This window comes from Astyanax mexicanus, chromosome 3, assembly GCF_023375975.1.
Source record: "Astyanax mexicanus isolate ESR-SI-001 chromosome 3, AstMex3_surface, whole genome shotgun sequence".
Lineage (NCBI taxonomy): Eukaryota > Metazoa > Chordata > Actinopteri > Characiformes > Acestrorhamphidae > Astyanax > Astyanax mexicanus.
In genome coordinates, this window is record NC_064410.1 from 8,105,001 (window position 1) to 8,119,590 (window position 14,590).

General features: G+C 38.0%; 2 protein-coding genes and 1 long non-coding RNA gene across 3 annotated transcripts in view; 1 reads left to right on the forward strand and 2 right to left on the reverse strand.

The window, feature by feature from the left end:
* The window catches only part of LOC103035605 (gastrula zinc finger protein XlCGF7.1), a 4,089-nt gene extending 1,871 nt beyond the window's left edge, over nucleotides 1-2,218 (reverse strand). The window contains exons 1-2 of the mRNA XM_022664358.2: nucleotides 1,947-2,218; nucleotides 1-1,029 (exon numbers count right to left, since the gene is read on the reverse strand). The exon at nucleotides 1-1,029 is cut by the window's left edge and continues 1,871 nt beyond it. Coding sequence (XP_022520079.2) covers nucleotides 240-989 — 750 coding nt within the window. The 5' untranslated portion in view covers nucleotides 990-1,029; nucleotides 1,947-2,218 and the 3' untranslated portion in view covers nucleotides 1-239. The remainder of the gene's footprint in view (nucleotides 1,030-1,946) is intronic.
* Nucleotides 2,219-2,815: 597 nt separating this feature from the next.
* LOC111190640 (uncharacterized) lies at nucleotides 2,816-10,825 on the forward strand. The gene is made up of 3 exons (XM_022664353.2): nucleotides 2,816-2,941; nucleotides 3,577-3,748; nucleotides 6,612-10,825. The coding sequence occupies exons 1-3, from the start codon at nucleotides 2,831-2,833 to the stop codon at nucleotides 8,042-8,044; spliced, it is 1,716 nt and encodes a 571-aa protein (XP_022520074.2). The 5' UTR covers nucleotides 2,816-2,830; the 3' UTR covers nucleotides 8,045-10,825.
* On the reverse strand, nucleotides 10,613-14,179 carry LOC125799418 (uncharacterized). Its single transcript, XR_007438321.1, has 2 exons — nucleotides 13,961-14,179; nucleotides 10,613-11,971 (listed from the first exon to the last, which is right to left on the reverse strand). It is a non-coding gene; the product is annotated as an uncharacterized LOC125799418 (long non-coding RNA).
* Nucleotides 14,180-14,590: the final 411 nt, after the last annotated feature.

Sequence of the window (14,590 nt, forward strand, 5' to 3'; positions counted from 1 at the left end):
ACCAAGCATTTTAAGAATCAAAAGTTCTCATATTTTAGAAACGTTGATAGTTTTAGGTACTTCAGTGTTTTCAGCAGCTCTTTATAGTTAGGGCAGCTGCCTTGACAACAATATATTACTGTATTTGTTACCATCAGGAACGTGCTTATTGTCCAACAAGAAACCTTGAATCACTAGCCGCACCACCAAACCAAAGGCTCCACCTTCACTAATTGATTTTCTGCAGAAAACCCTCTACATCACTGACAATTTTCATGGCTGCTCTTAATACACTTGTGTTTTTTCAGCGTGCTCGAATGCCTGAAGCTTTTTCCGCAGTCTGAGCAGTAATACGGTTTCTCTCCAGTGTGAATGCGCTGGTGCTGAAGAAGATGACTCTGATGATTAAAACTCTTCCCACAGTCTGAGCAGTGATACGGCTTGTCTCCACTGTGCACACGCTGGTGTTGCAGTAGATTACTCTCTTGTGAAAAGGTCTTGCCACACTCTAAGCAGTGGTATGGTTTTATTCCAGTGTGAATGCGCTGGTGCTGTTGGAGATTACTCTGATGATTAAAACTTTTCCCACAGTCTGAGCAGTGATACGGTTTCTCTCCAGTGTGAATGAGCTGATGTTTCTGGAGATTACTACTATGATTAAAATTCTTCCCACAGTCTGAGCAGAAGTACGGTTTGATGCCAGTGTGAACGTGCTGGTGCGTTTTGAGAAGACTCTCTCTTGTAAAACTCTTCCCACAGTCTGAACAGTGATACGGTTTCTCTGCTGTGTGAATGCGCTGGTGTTTTTGGACGTGACTCTGATGCATAAAACCCTTCCCACACTTTGAGCAGTGGTAGCGCTTTATTTCTGTGTGAACAAGCTGGTGGCGACGGAGTGAACCCTGCCGAATAAAACTCTTCCCACAGTCTGAACAGTAGAGGGTTTTCTTCTTGTCTGTACTGTTTGGAGAGGACGTATCTTGAGAACTGAAAACTTCTCTGGATGCCATGTTGTTCCTGTTGTTCAGCACCTCAACATATTTGTGGTTTCTGGAAGAAACAAAGAAAATTAAGTCCTGGTTTAGGGTGGAAAATTTGAAATGATTGAACTGAACAAAAACTAATTTAGATCAATAATTGAACAAAAAATAAAACATAGGTTATACATCACCAACAAAGATTTTTCAGTTCTACCTTAAATACTGCAGCCCTGCCGTATATTGCACCATTTAAGGTAGAATGGGAAAGTCAGCTTGCTAGGTAGCTACTGAGAAGAACTACTAGCAACTTTCTTGAAATAGCCATAAACCATTGAATCTACACAGTAAACTTTGGTAGTATAGTGATTATCATAATTCTTAACAAGGAAAATATTCCTTCGTGGGTATATTTGGTCACTTATGCCCCATCTTGCCAGTGATTCTTACAGCCCTCTGTTTTAATTGAGCTTCTGAAAATTATTAGTTTGATGGGTCGTGTATCCCTAAAACTTTACCTAACAAGAATCAACAGACCATCAGACTTCATAGGGCCCCAATTATGCAAGGATTATAACCAATTACTACTAACCAGTCTATTAATCCATCAAAAGCTGAACCCTAGGAACATTGTTCCTTTTTAATTTTTTTATTTTCATTACAGTCTGTGTTCAAAGTTAAAAGAGATACAATTAAATAAATATCTATATACACAAACATCACACTCTTGAGAAACACGTGACCATGAAGGAAATATTTCTACAGTTAGCAAGAAGGAGTTTCCCCCAATAAATCACTGATCAGGGTTTATAAGAAGCTCCTAATTCTCCTGTCCATCAGCGATAACTAGGAGAAGATGATCCTCCAGCTCCTGGATGAAGCTGCTTGTATGTGATGTTAAATGTGCTGCTCCTTCTGAATGTGTTTGTGTGAGTGTAAGAGTATATGTAGAGCAGTGTGTAGAAGGTGAAGAGTGGATCATCTCCATACCTGCAGCAGGTGAGCTGATTGTGTTCCTCCAGCAGAGCAGTCTGAGTACAGAGGTGTGGAGCTGCTGCTGATCAGAACTAGATCTTCTGCTGCTCCTCTTTACTGGAGAACAGAAGAAACTCTACCCACCCTTCCATTATTCACCTACAGAGAATCCTGTCTTCACTTTATACTTTATATCACAATGTCTCTGCACTGGATCTAATTCAATACAATAAAGAGTCCGATATCACCTGATCCTCCAACAGTCTGCTGCTGTTTCTGCACTGAAGACCCCCAGCTTCTGTGAGCCAATCAAATCACAGAACAGAAGTCCCGCTCAGGAGCCAATGGCCTTACTTCCGGCAACCAGCTGTCAAAATAAAGGTTCTCGTTTTAAGATACCTTTGACTGATCCCCCTTTCTTTATAGAACCAAGTCCCCCTTTTCCATCCATTCCTTTAAAAAAGAGTTTGCATCTATATGAGACACGCCTATTATTCCATATTGGTAAACCATGGGGCATAAAATTGTTTGTACAACAATTTTCAGTGCAATAATACTTGCCGATGTAATTGGTAATTTGTCATTTCTATACATCAAAATCGCATTGTAATAGAAACTGAATTCCACCAGCTGCCCCAAATATATGATGAGGCACACAATATTAAAACATATTCATGTTAAAAGATAAATTGGCTTAAAACCTTTTTAAAGTACCATTTGACACAATCAAAATCAATCACATAACACTTTCCTCTTTATAACCCCTAACCAGTACCACTTTTTTATGAGTATATATATATCTATATATATACATATGTATATTATGTCTATGGTTAAATGTGCCAGTGCCTCACAGTGTGGTAGGACTCTTATTTTGACAACAGGTTGGATTTCCGGAGATGGTCGTCGCTGCAGAACCACAAGTCCAGGGGGCGGCGCTAGATCTGATCCGACACCACCCCCAGCCGCATTTACCTTCCAGATTCAAGCAAACAAGCACGGACGTGAAGGTAAGTTTATAATAGAGATTTATTTTATTTTGCTAAAACTAGCAAATAGTATTGTTTGGCTATTTTAGTTAATTTACACGGATTGCTTCTGTTTACAGGAACAACCTGAGCTAGCTAGTGTTTAACTGACTGTAAAAACTGATGTTAGAAGACGAGTGTTTAGCGTTGGCTAACACAAAGGTGTTACGTCGAGTTGTGCTACCCGTCGAAATGTGCTTTTAAATACCAGTGCGCATGCGTGGAACCAAATGTATTTTATGTTTGTGTGTTATGGTAGTTCTGTAAAAAATTTTGCTTAGGTGCATTCAACAACCTGATGCCTGTGTCCATATCTATTTTTTAAGCAAATAATAAATGAGGAATAATATAAAAAGATGGTTCTACTAATCGCTGTTAACCATTAACTGTATCCTGATATATTGATTGACTTTTTAAATATCATACCAGGAATATTTTTTAAATATGCTGCTTTTTCTGACATTTTTACTTTAAATAAAACGTTACACTAGGATAGCACAACTCGACAGCCGTCTTGCTAAAGAACTATTTAGGTTTTGTAACGCAGTAAACACTTATCACTATATAATGCTATAAAGCTAATTAGTTTTCATATATTTTTTTAAATTCATTTATAGATGCATATCACGGTTTTGATAAAAGGACAGACTCCTTCATTTGAACGGTGCACTACGTGTTGCAGTAAATACCACTGTCCGTTCTGCACTCCTGACGTGTACCGTCCTAACGAATTATATCATTTACAAAACCATGTGTCCAATCACCTAAGACTGGCAGTGATTCATGAAGGTAAGTGTTTTAGTTTCACTATTTTAACGTTTTAATTCGTTTTGAGTATTGTTGATCTGTTAAAATTGATTTAGGTATAAATGTACTGTATTTGTCCACTGTATTATACACTGAAGAAAAACTATAAACCCACATTTTTGGTTTTGTTCCCATTTTTCATTAGTTAAACTTAAAGATCTAAGACATTTCATATGTACGTGACATGCATTTTCTCTTCAATTTGGTTCACAATTGGGTCTAAATCTGTGTTAATGCTACCCATACACTAGGAGACTCTGAGAAGACTTGTAGACTAAACAGACTACCCTTGTAAAAGAAAAGTGTGTTTAAATATATATATATATATATTTTTAAGTATACTTAACATGGAAAAGTACATACTTTCAACATTTAAAACTAATACAGACTTAAATACATACTAAATTTACTATTTTGAAACTTATGGCAACTTAAGAATATATTAATTATAATAATAATAAAGCTTTATTTAAATACAACATCAATACATTAGATTAGTGCTTTTAAGTGCTTGTTTCATATAACTTCTCCAAATGTAAGTAGATTTCAGTATGTCTTTTCTAAACATCAATTTTAAAACCCTTGAAGTATGTTGTAAATGTACTACTTTGTGTATTGATGCACATATTGTGCACACCTTAATGCTACCAGAACAAAAGACTACACTTATGTGCACTTTAAGCAGTATTTACACTAAATATAGGTTTATTTCAACACATATAATTGAAAACATATTCCTTTAAAAAATACATTTATTGAAATACAGAGAAAGTATATTAAATTAAAAACGTACTTTTAGTATTCTTTACCTAATGTGAACATACTTTAGTGCTCTTAAGTATGCTTCCTTTTCACGAGGGTAGTCGCAGGCTAAGATTTTGCAAAGACTGGGAATCTTGCAGGGTCAGTATTTGCAAGGCAATATTCTTTCTGAGGTTGTTTCTCATGTTGCTTCTAGTGGAGTTTAACAGGAAGAGAAGCTGTTTAACAATGGAGCAGAAACAAAAGCACCTTTTGGTCACAGCTGCCTGTGTGTGTGCAGTGATTTTCTTTTTTCTTTTTGCATGAGCCAACTCTCAAGTATGGCAAGCCAACTAAGCCAAAACGTGTGGGAAAGAAACGCCTCAACGCGTAAAAATGTCACGTGTTGACAGATAAGGACGTGATCTTTTTACATGTAGAGGAGTAAATGTATGCCGTCTGTACATCATGTGCTTTTCTTTTTTTTTTTTTTTTTTTACCTGTACAGAGGTAGACGTGAAATAGGGGTACATCATAGTCACATGATTACAACGTCTCAGTTACGTGGACCTTACGTGCAGAGTGTGTATGAGTATGTATGGGGTTATGTCCATGACGAGAAACCTTCAAACCTTTAATCCTAACCTATTTAAATTGAATGATCGAGATGATGTGACCGAAACTCGACTCTAGCAAGACTCTCATTATTGTATCCAAATACTGTAAATTTGTCAGTGAAATCGCTTGGAAATTGTCTGGTGGTCAGCAGTTGTGAGCTCTTCTCCTTTGTTGGGATAAACCATGCACCAGTCACAGGTGTGGCATATCAATATGCTGATTTAGACAAAGCGATTATTACACAGGTGTACCGTGGGCTGGCCACAGTAAATGTGGAGTCCACTCTAAAATGTGGAGTTTTACACTATTGTGAGAATCTGAGAGGTTCTGGGATATTTTCAGCTTCCAGCAACTGGGTACAGATCATTGCAGCATGGGGTCGTGCACTCTCATGCTGCAACATGAGGTTATGGTCATGGATAAATGGTACAACAATGGGCCTCTGCAGCTGGATTAGTTGTCCATAACATACGCCTGTTCATACCATAACACTGCTGCCACCGTGGGCCACTCGATTCAAAACATTGCCATCATCGACAGTCATCTTTGTAAAGAGAACACCTCTCCATTGTGCCAAAAACCATTGAAAGTGAGCATTTGCCCACTCAAATCGGTTACTACGACGAACTGTAGTCAGGTGGAGCCACCGATGACGACGACGATGACGACGAGCATGCAGTTAAGCTTTCCTGAGATGGTCCTTTGTGATAAAACTTTTCTCTAAAATTTTTAGAGAGACCTTTTATTGTGGCCAGCCCAATATACACCTGTTTAATAATCAATGTGTCTAATCAGCAACTTGTGGATGGTTTATCTTAAGCCCTATAAGGATGTGATTAGTTTCTCTGGGGGTCCTGGGGTAATTTTCTCTTTTATGGGGGAGTCCCCTTTGATTTTATTCCTCTCCGGAACGACCATGTACGTGTTTTTTTTTTTTTTTTCCAGATATCCTCTGAAAAAATTACAGGATAAATTACCTACTGTTTTTTTTTACTAAACTCTGGTCATCTGGTAATTTTAGTTCTGTCCGGATCCACATTACTAAGTTTCATCACATCGTGTTTAATAAAATAGCTATTTGACAGTAAGTTTCCATAGAGATCCACATAAACACAAAAGCAAGTGGAACTGGAGGAGCTACTGAACGTGATGTCATGTGACCAAGTAGAAGTGACAAATATTTTACAGATGTCCCTCTGAGAAACTAATTCCATTCGGATAGGGCATTAGCAAAGGAGAAGTTCTCAATAACACAGATTTAGACCAAATTGTGAACAAATTTCGAAGTTTTTTTTAGAAAACCCTTTTGTGTACATAGTGAAATTCTTAGGTTCTTAGAGTTCAGCTCATAAAAAATGGGAGCAAAAGCAAAAGTGTTGAATTTACATTTTCGTGCCATTGAGTGTCATTTTATTAGTAATAGCAATTCACTTTGTAAATATCCTCATGGATTTTATCACGTATCTGTTGTTTTTCTTTCTTTTAGGATTTACTATCGTCAAGTGCAATTTGAAATGCAGAGACCAAGCACATTTTCATTGCTGTTTCTGCTTGGCAACAGTCATAAGAAAAGTTCAGATAATTCAACATATAAAAACATGCAGAGGGCAATTTGCAAAAGTGCCAGTACCTGCAGCCTGTACATCTTTCACCTCTTTCACCTCTGTTAATGATCTACCTTCAGCTGCAGTTCCAGCATGTGCTATAGAGAGAGTCTCAGCTTCAGATCCAACCTCCATCACCAAGCCAGCGTGTGAGAATAAGAGAGCCTCATTCGCTGATCCAACCTCCATTACTGAGCCATCATGTGCTATTGAGAGAGCCTCATCTGCAGATCCAGCCTCCATTACAGATCCATCCTCCTTTACAGATCCAGCCTCCTTTACAGATCCAGCCTCCTTTACAGATCCAGCCTCCTTTACAGATCCAGCCTCCTTCACAGATCCAGCCTCCTTCACAGATCCAGCCTCCTTCACAGATCCAGCCTCCTTCACAGATCCAGCCTCCTTCACAGATCCAGCCTCTGACAGTGAGGGAGCCTCAGCTGCAGATTCGGTCTCCTTCACAGATCCAGCCTATGACAGTGAGGAAGCCTCAGCTGCAGATCCAACCTCAATCACCGGTCCAGCCTCTGTACAGATATGTTTTGTCCCAGAAACACCTTCAGCAGCAAGGCGTCTTCATGTACAAACAAAAGTTCAATGCTCTCACTGTGGACTTAGACTTTACAAGAGAAATTTGAATGTCCACATCAACCGAAGGCACACACTGAAGATCACACAAATCACGGATACCCACCACCTGTCATCCCAATGCATTGATCCACTCAACGGGATATTTGCTGTGGAAAAATCATTTCACAATCCAGGCTGCCCCATCCATGTACAGAAGAAAATAGCAGGTGCAAGTTCAAAAGTCGTCTGTGAAATGGATGAATGCAACACCAACATAGAACTGGTTGCACAGGCTGGATTTTTTCAGTTTGAGTGCATCCATTCAAAGTCACTGCAGTTCTACACAGCTTCAGTTAATCTAGAAGAAAACGTCTTGACTGATATGGTTCATGGGAAAATCTTCGGAGAGCAAACCAAGACATCCTGCATCAACAGAAAAAAAGCTGCCAGTGCTGCTGGTGTGCCTTTTACAGCTGAAGTAACTGTAGGAAGCCCATCAACAACTAAATACATTTCTGTGTTTGAGCCCAAGCTGTCAAACTACAGCAGACTTGGGAGAGTTATGGCTGCCTATGACGTGAGCCAAAACACTTGGCATTGCCCTTGTGTAAAAGCAAGCAAATCATGTATACACAAAAGTATTGCAATGTGGCACCTGTTCCAGACTGACAGGCAACTGTTTGAGTCTTTAAAGATCACAAAGGGACTCACAAATGAAGTGTCTCTGCAGCACACAATTGAATAAGCAGCACCACTTGATGAACCATGAAGGTCTGAAGCGGATGGTCGGTTACTTGTTTAAAAAAAACAACACAATACCACCTCTTCTGCCCCAGAAATTGACTAATGGATCTAAGACAGTTAAAGACATTTAATGTGGCTTTAGGTGAACCAAAGTTGATTACAGTCAAAGCAAAGTTTGTCAAATATACTGGCATTGTTGAAGGAAAGTTTGCATCAAAAGTCATTAAAGATGTTTCTGAAAATGATCCAAGATCAGTTTTTTTCATTATATTCCATTTTGTATTATAAATGATCAGATTTTTACATACTGAAAAATGCATAATGCATCAATTGTGGACTAATTATTAGGTATCAGGAGTGGATTAATAGCAGGGTTGCCAAGTCCAACAAAAATATCCAGCCAAATATCAGTCTAACTGATAGCCCAATAAGCTAGCCCAATATGTGTCTCACACACGTTTAAAGCAAATGGCAAAACAACTATGTATATTATACTAGTATGTATAATAGTATATTGTTTATAAAGGATTTATTATCAGTATTGCAATTTATCTTTAACTCATTCTTTGAAGATAATAAATATGGATTTATTCTCTTTTTTCAACTTAATTTCAAACGCCCTTGTATTTGTTTGTTTAGTTCCACCCATTCACATTTAAAACATTTTAGTTATTGCAGTTAATTAACCTGGACTTAATTAATTTGTTTTTTTGTGGTCTGCAAAAACAAAACAAAATACATTACAGTATGTAAAAAAAAAAAAGTCAAGCATCACAAATGCAATACAGTAAAATTATAAATAATCTGTGTCTCTCCTGGTCATCTTCCTGGTGGGAAGAAGCGTTGTGAATGCCTGAGCCATTCTCTACACTAATCACCTGTTAGATCATCATAGGACTAGCATCAAAGTACTAGCACCAGGCCAAGCTGTATCTATACAGCAATGCCAGCATTCAAAATCATAGACAACACCTGTCAGATAATAAACATGGATTGGTCACCTGTAATGTGGGACACTCCTCCTCGCCAAAACCTGCTTTCACCTGTTACCTACTCACCTGACCGTCATGAATTTATGAAATGTTCCAAAATATGTGTACTGTATTGTATTACAACTTCTTAACTCATTTTGACAATTGAGCAGACTATTCTGCAGATAATGACTTATACAATGAAATTGTGCTGACATGTTTTGGAGAGAACAACCATCACACTGAGAACCAACCAATTGGGATAGATCAACAAGATGCATTCTTTTGGAAAATGTACTAAATGTAGGATGATTGTGTTAAGTGTAGGCTACTTGTACATAACCATTTGCAAAGATGAGCTAAGTGCTTGTGACATGTACAAAGCATTTGAAATGTGATGAAAGCAATGAGAAATGCCATTCTGTTGTGAGGAACCACAAGTTAGTTTGGGGATTTGTCCATGTTACTTTGAGTGTCATCTCAGTTTCAAGAAATGAGCCAAACCAATTGAGAAAAACTGTAATAGGTTGGACCTGTGCATGGTACTGTCAAGCTATCATAGAGGAAATGCCTATTAAAAACATGAAATCCCCATTGCACTACTATATAAAATGTGCATGGATACCATTGCATACAACAGATTAACTTGAACCTGAGCATGACTTTCTGGAGTAATAGTTTATTAGCCGTGTTTTTTACTTTTGACATTTTAAGGTCACATTATATTCTGCCATGTTTCAATGAAAAATGCAAAAAAAATCAATAACTTAGTTTTGAACTCAGTTAGTGTTAGACTGTAACTGTTTCTCTTTAAATTGTAATATAGCTACCTGCCTACAATTCACTTCCACATACCCAGTGGGCAATTGCGAGTAGAGGTGTAGGATAAAACTGGTGGACTGTGTGCTTACGCTGCAGTAGCTATGCCATACAACAATTTTAAAGGTGTTTCCGCCTTTCAAGAGGGGCAACATGTTAACATATGATACTTAATTACTGTGGACCAATTTGATTCATGTTTTTGTTGGTGTGCAGGTGGGTAAAGATTAAATTTTCAATGAAATTTCTTAAGCTATGTCTTAGTATTTTCTGTTGTTTTTGCAGAGCAGTAACTTTAATATATTACTTGCACTGTTTAACTTGTTTACATGATGTGACACTCGTTTCAACAACAACCTGGTCTTACTTTACACTGAACTTGGCCATTTATATACTGCCCAATTATATCAGTTTACTGTTAGTTTTAGTAACAGCTGTACCTCTACTACACATGCAGATACTTGTATTTATAGTATGTGGTCTGTTGTATCCATTACATGCACAATCTGTCTTAATGTCTTGACACTAATATCCCTTACTCTTTATCCATTACTGCACCGAGATCATTAACAATGTTTTATTGTGGAACACTGTAAACAGTATAAAGTCAATATTTGTTTGTTTGTGTTAAATGTACTCCTTTTCTTAAGAGATTTTGAGAAAGAGATGATTTTGTTTTTTAGATGTTTCATTATTTTTGATCGCAGAACAGTAGATTACAATGTTGATTAATATTGTAGCATCACAGGGAGGGTGGATGAAACAATGCAAAACCATAGTTCAATTTTGGCAACTTTATTTTAGCAGGGAGAAACAGAAATAAATTGCAAACAAGCTATTCTTTTAAAATGGCAAACCACTGGTATGACCCTTATTCTCCCCCCACACTAACACCAGAAGGCTGAATAATACTGCATCAGGGGAACCACACAATTAAACTAAATAAACACAAAATAACATTAAACACAAACTCCCCAAAGAATAAAAAAAAACATGGCTCCCCATAGATGAAGATGATTGACTGATAAATATAACACAGTGGATCAACACCAGCAGATGACATGTCTCTCCAAACCATCACTGATTGGTGGAAACTTCACACTAGACCTCAAGCAGCTTGGACTGTGTGTCTCTCCACTCTTCCTCCAGACTTTCGGGTTTTCATTGGCTGTACGCCATAATCATTAACAATAAAAGAAAAAAACGCTTAAAATAGACTAGTCTCTGTATAATCCGTCTATATAATATGAGTTTTACATTCTCAAACTGTACTAAAATACTGAAATAAAATAACTTTAATGCTATTCTATCCAGATGCACCTGTATCATTGGCTGTACATATATGCTTCAAAACATGTTTTCTTTCCTCTGTAAACAAATGACCTGTATTTTCGGAAACTGGGTTGGGATTTGGAATGGTTTAAGGTATGTCACTGCTTATTTCTTCTTCTTCTTAACGCACCAGTGTGTCTTTAATGTGTGTGAACGTCTGAAGTTCTTTTCACACTCTGAGCAGTAATAGGGTTTCACTCCAGTATGAATGAGTTGATGTGCACTGAGGTGGCTATGTTGAGAGAAGCTCTTCCCACAGTCTGAACAGTGATAAGGTTTCTCTCCAGTGTGAATGCGCTGGTGTCTGTTGAGATAACTCTGATGAATAAAACTCCTCCCACACTCTAAGCAGTGATACGGTTTCTCTCCTGTGTGAATGCGCTGATGTGATTTCAAATTACCCTGCTGAGTAAAACTCTTCCCACACTCAGAACAGTGATAAGGTTTCTCTCCAGTGTGAATGCGTTGATGTAATTTGAAATAACTCTGAGTAGGGAAACTCCTCCCACACTCTGTGCAGGTATATGGGTTCTTTCGTTGGAGATCACTCTGTTGAATAAGACTCTCGCAGTCTGAACTGTCGTCAGTTTCTTCCTCGTCTGTGGAATCCTGCATTTCTCTGTGAGGCGTAGAAGAGGATGTTTGCTGAGTATTGGAGATTTCACTGGATGCCATATTCATCCCCACTTTTAGCAGCTTAGCCTCTTTGTGAAATCTTCTGGTTGTGTCTTTGTAAAACTAAATTTCAAACAGGTTGAAGAGTCGGCACTTGAAGCAGAAGACTTGGAACAAGACGGCGTTCATTTCTGAAATAAACAAAAAAAAAAAAAAACAAGCGATTAACATTATACAGGAAGATGACAAAATCCTGCACCTAAGAACTGGAGTTAAACATAGGGCTCATCTAGGATGTATTATTATACAATATAAATACACAATAATTTTGCCTGAGCAGAACACAACAAAAAGTACAATCTGATACAGGCTCAAGAAAGATCCAGACGCAAAGCGTAACACTATATTTATGTTCCACTACCTCAACTGTGAAGTACTTACACCTACAGAGAAAGGTATTTGCCAAAAAACTAAAAGAACAGAGAAATAAACCCACACCTACCACCACATCCATTCCCTGCATCATATTCTAAACACCCACTGCATTCCAAGCAATAGTTTGCTGTTCTTTGTGGAACATAAACAGAGTAGGACGCACCCCAACAAACTTTATAAAGAGCTAGAAAGATCAAGGAGCATGAAAAAATGAAAAAAGGCGCATTTAAATTCCTTTAATTTCCCCAAATATTGACAGGTTGTCTTATAATCCGCTGCACCTTTATGTATGAATTTTACCAGTCAGGTCGTAAGGATCAATAAAGCCACTCTGCTTAAGTACAGTGTTATACAGGAGCTTAAAGTAAAGTCAAGTTTCTCCAGCACCGAGGCTGAAGCAGTATTGGCATTAGCCGCTAACCGCAGAACTAGCTCTGACCACGTACAGAGGTGAGTATTATCGGACTGTAGTCTGCATGTTTACTGTGTTAAAACAAGCTATGTGGGACAAACTGCTAGCTAATATTGCCCTGGCTTACTGGGACACTCAGGGTTCCTCAGTGTAGAGCTGTTGGGCGGCATTTACTAGCGCTAAGCACCGCTAACTACAGTTAGTGCTGCTGCTGCGAACCGTTTAAGAACAAGGTTACTGTACATAAACAAAAGCGCTTTTACTCACCTAAATAAAAAGTTCTCAGAACAGAAATCTGTGTAGATTAACATCCAGTGCTCGTTTGACTTTGAAAAAAAAGTTGTTTTTTTAACCACTCCTTATAATCCAATTAAACTCATGTATGAAAATAGACCAGAAAACAGATGTTTATTGAGAGCGCACCTTTATAATATGGTGCGTTGAAGAGTTAATTAGCCAAAAGTGCTATTTGCTCATAAGTTTTTTAAACATACCAAAATCTGTTTTTGCCAATTAACTGCTACAATATTCATAAATAAACAAGTCAGACAGACAGCTGCATCCTGTCACACTGAGCTGTTGGGCTTAACAGTGTTTTTTTTTTTTTTTACGTTACATCTATCAATCTCAGTTGTGATTTGAATGGCTTTTGCAGTGTTTTAGACTACAGTACATTCCCCAATGTTCTGGAATAGAAATGCACAAAAACATGCGTGAGTATTGGGATCTCCAGGACTGTTAACTAAACTATCACACTCCTGAATGGCCACAATTTACACCACCACCACCACCATCCCTCCCTCCCTCTTAACAGTCCCCAACCCCCCACCATCTCTTACTCTACCAGCCATTGACCAGCAACCCCCACCCACACTAACCAGCTCAACTCCATTTAGCTCTAAATTTAACTGCTATGTTCCACCAATAACTGCACATTATTTCACACACTGCATATATGAATGTTTCTACGCTCACTACATCGACATTCTGAATGTCACATGACCTATTTTAGACGTAACTTTTCATTACTATGTACACAAACAGACTCTACAGACATGGAGAAACACGTGGTTACAAAGGAGATATCTTTACAGTTATCATGAAGTTTAAAACAATTACAGCCCAAAGCAGACAAGATAATTATTTTCCCAATAAATCAAGTGCTAACCAAGTGCAAATCAAGAGATAACTAGGAGAAGATGATCCTCCAGTTTCTGCATGAAGCTGCTTGTGTGTGATGTTAAATGTGCTGCTCCTTCTGAATGTGTTTGTGTGAGTGTAAGAGTATATGTAGAGCAGTGTGTAGAAGGTGAAGAGTGGATCATCTCCATACCTGCTGCAGGTGATTTGATGGTGTTCCTCCAGCAGAGCAGTCTGAGTACAGAGGTGTGGAGCTGCTGCTGATCAGAGCTGGATCTTCTGCTGCTCCACTTTACTGGAGACCAGAAGAAACTCTACCCACCCTTCCATTATTCACCTACAGAGAATCCAGTCTTCACTTTATACAGCAGCAAACATCACAGAACTATAGTCCCGTTCAGAAGCCAATGGCGTTACATACAGCTGTCAAAATAAAAGTCCTGCAGCGCTATGAAGCTTTCACTGTTTTAACTGATCAAAACATAGCACACACACAGCGACAAAATTATAATGACTATATAAGTTTTTATATAATATATATCTGATGTAATATATAGTAGTCCTCTCTCCAAAAGACGTAAATCAGCCCATAAAAAGTTTAAAAATGTCCTGATCTGTGGAGTACTAGTAGTAATACTAAGTGTTATATTTTTGTAATGTTCAGCTCAATAATTTTAAAGCTGATATTTCACCAAAATGTTATTGGATGTTTCTAAACCATGACACTAAATTAAATAAAAATGAATCGGGTTATGAAACAGATCTCCTTATTTGGTAAATTTCATATACGCAAATCCAGAGCCATGTCCTATTTTTCAAACTT

What these genes read in the sequence shown, in the direction of transcription:
- LOC111190640 (XM_022664353.2), top strand. Translation starts at nt 2,831, where the DNA reads ATGGTCGTCGCTGCAGAACCACAAGTCCAGGGGGCGGCGCTAGATCTG. An exon ending in AAACAAGCACGGACGTGAAG is followed by an intron (nt 2,942 to 3,576) that starts GTAAGTTTATAA and finishes ATTCATTTATAG; the next exon opens with ATGCATATCACGGTTTTGAT. An exon ending in ACTGGCAGTGATTCATGAAG is followed by an intron (nt 3,749 to 6,611) that starts GTAAGTGTTTTA and finishes TCTTTCTTTTAG; the next exon opens with GATTTACTATCGTCAAGTGC.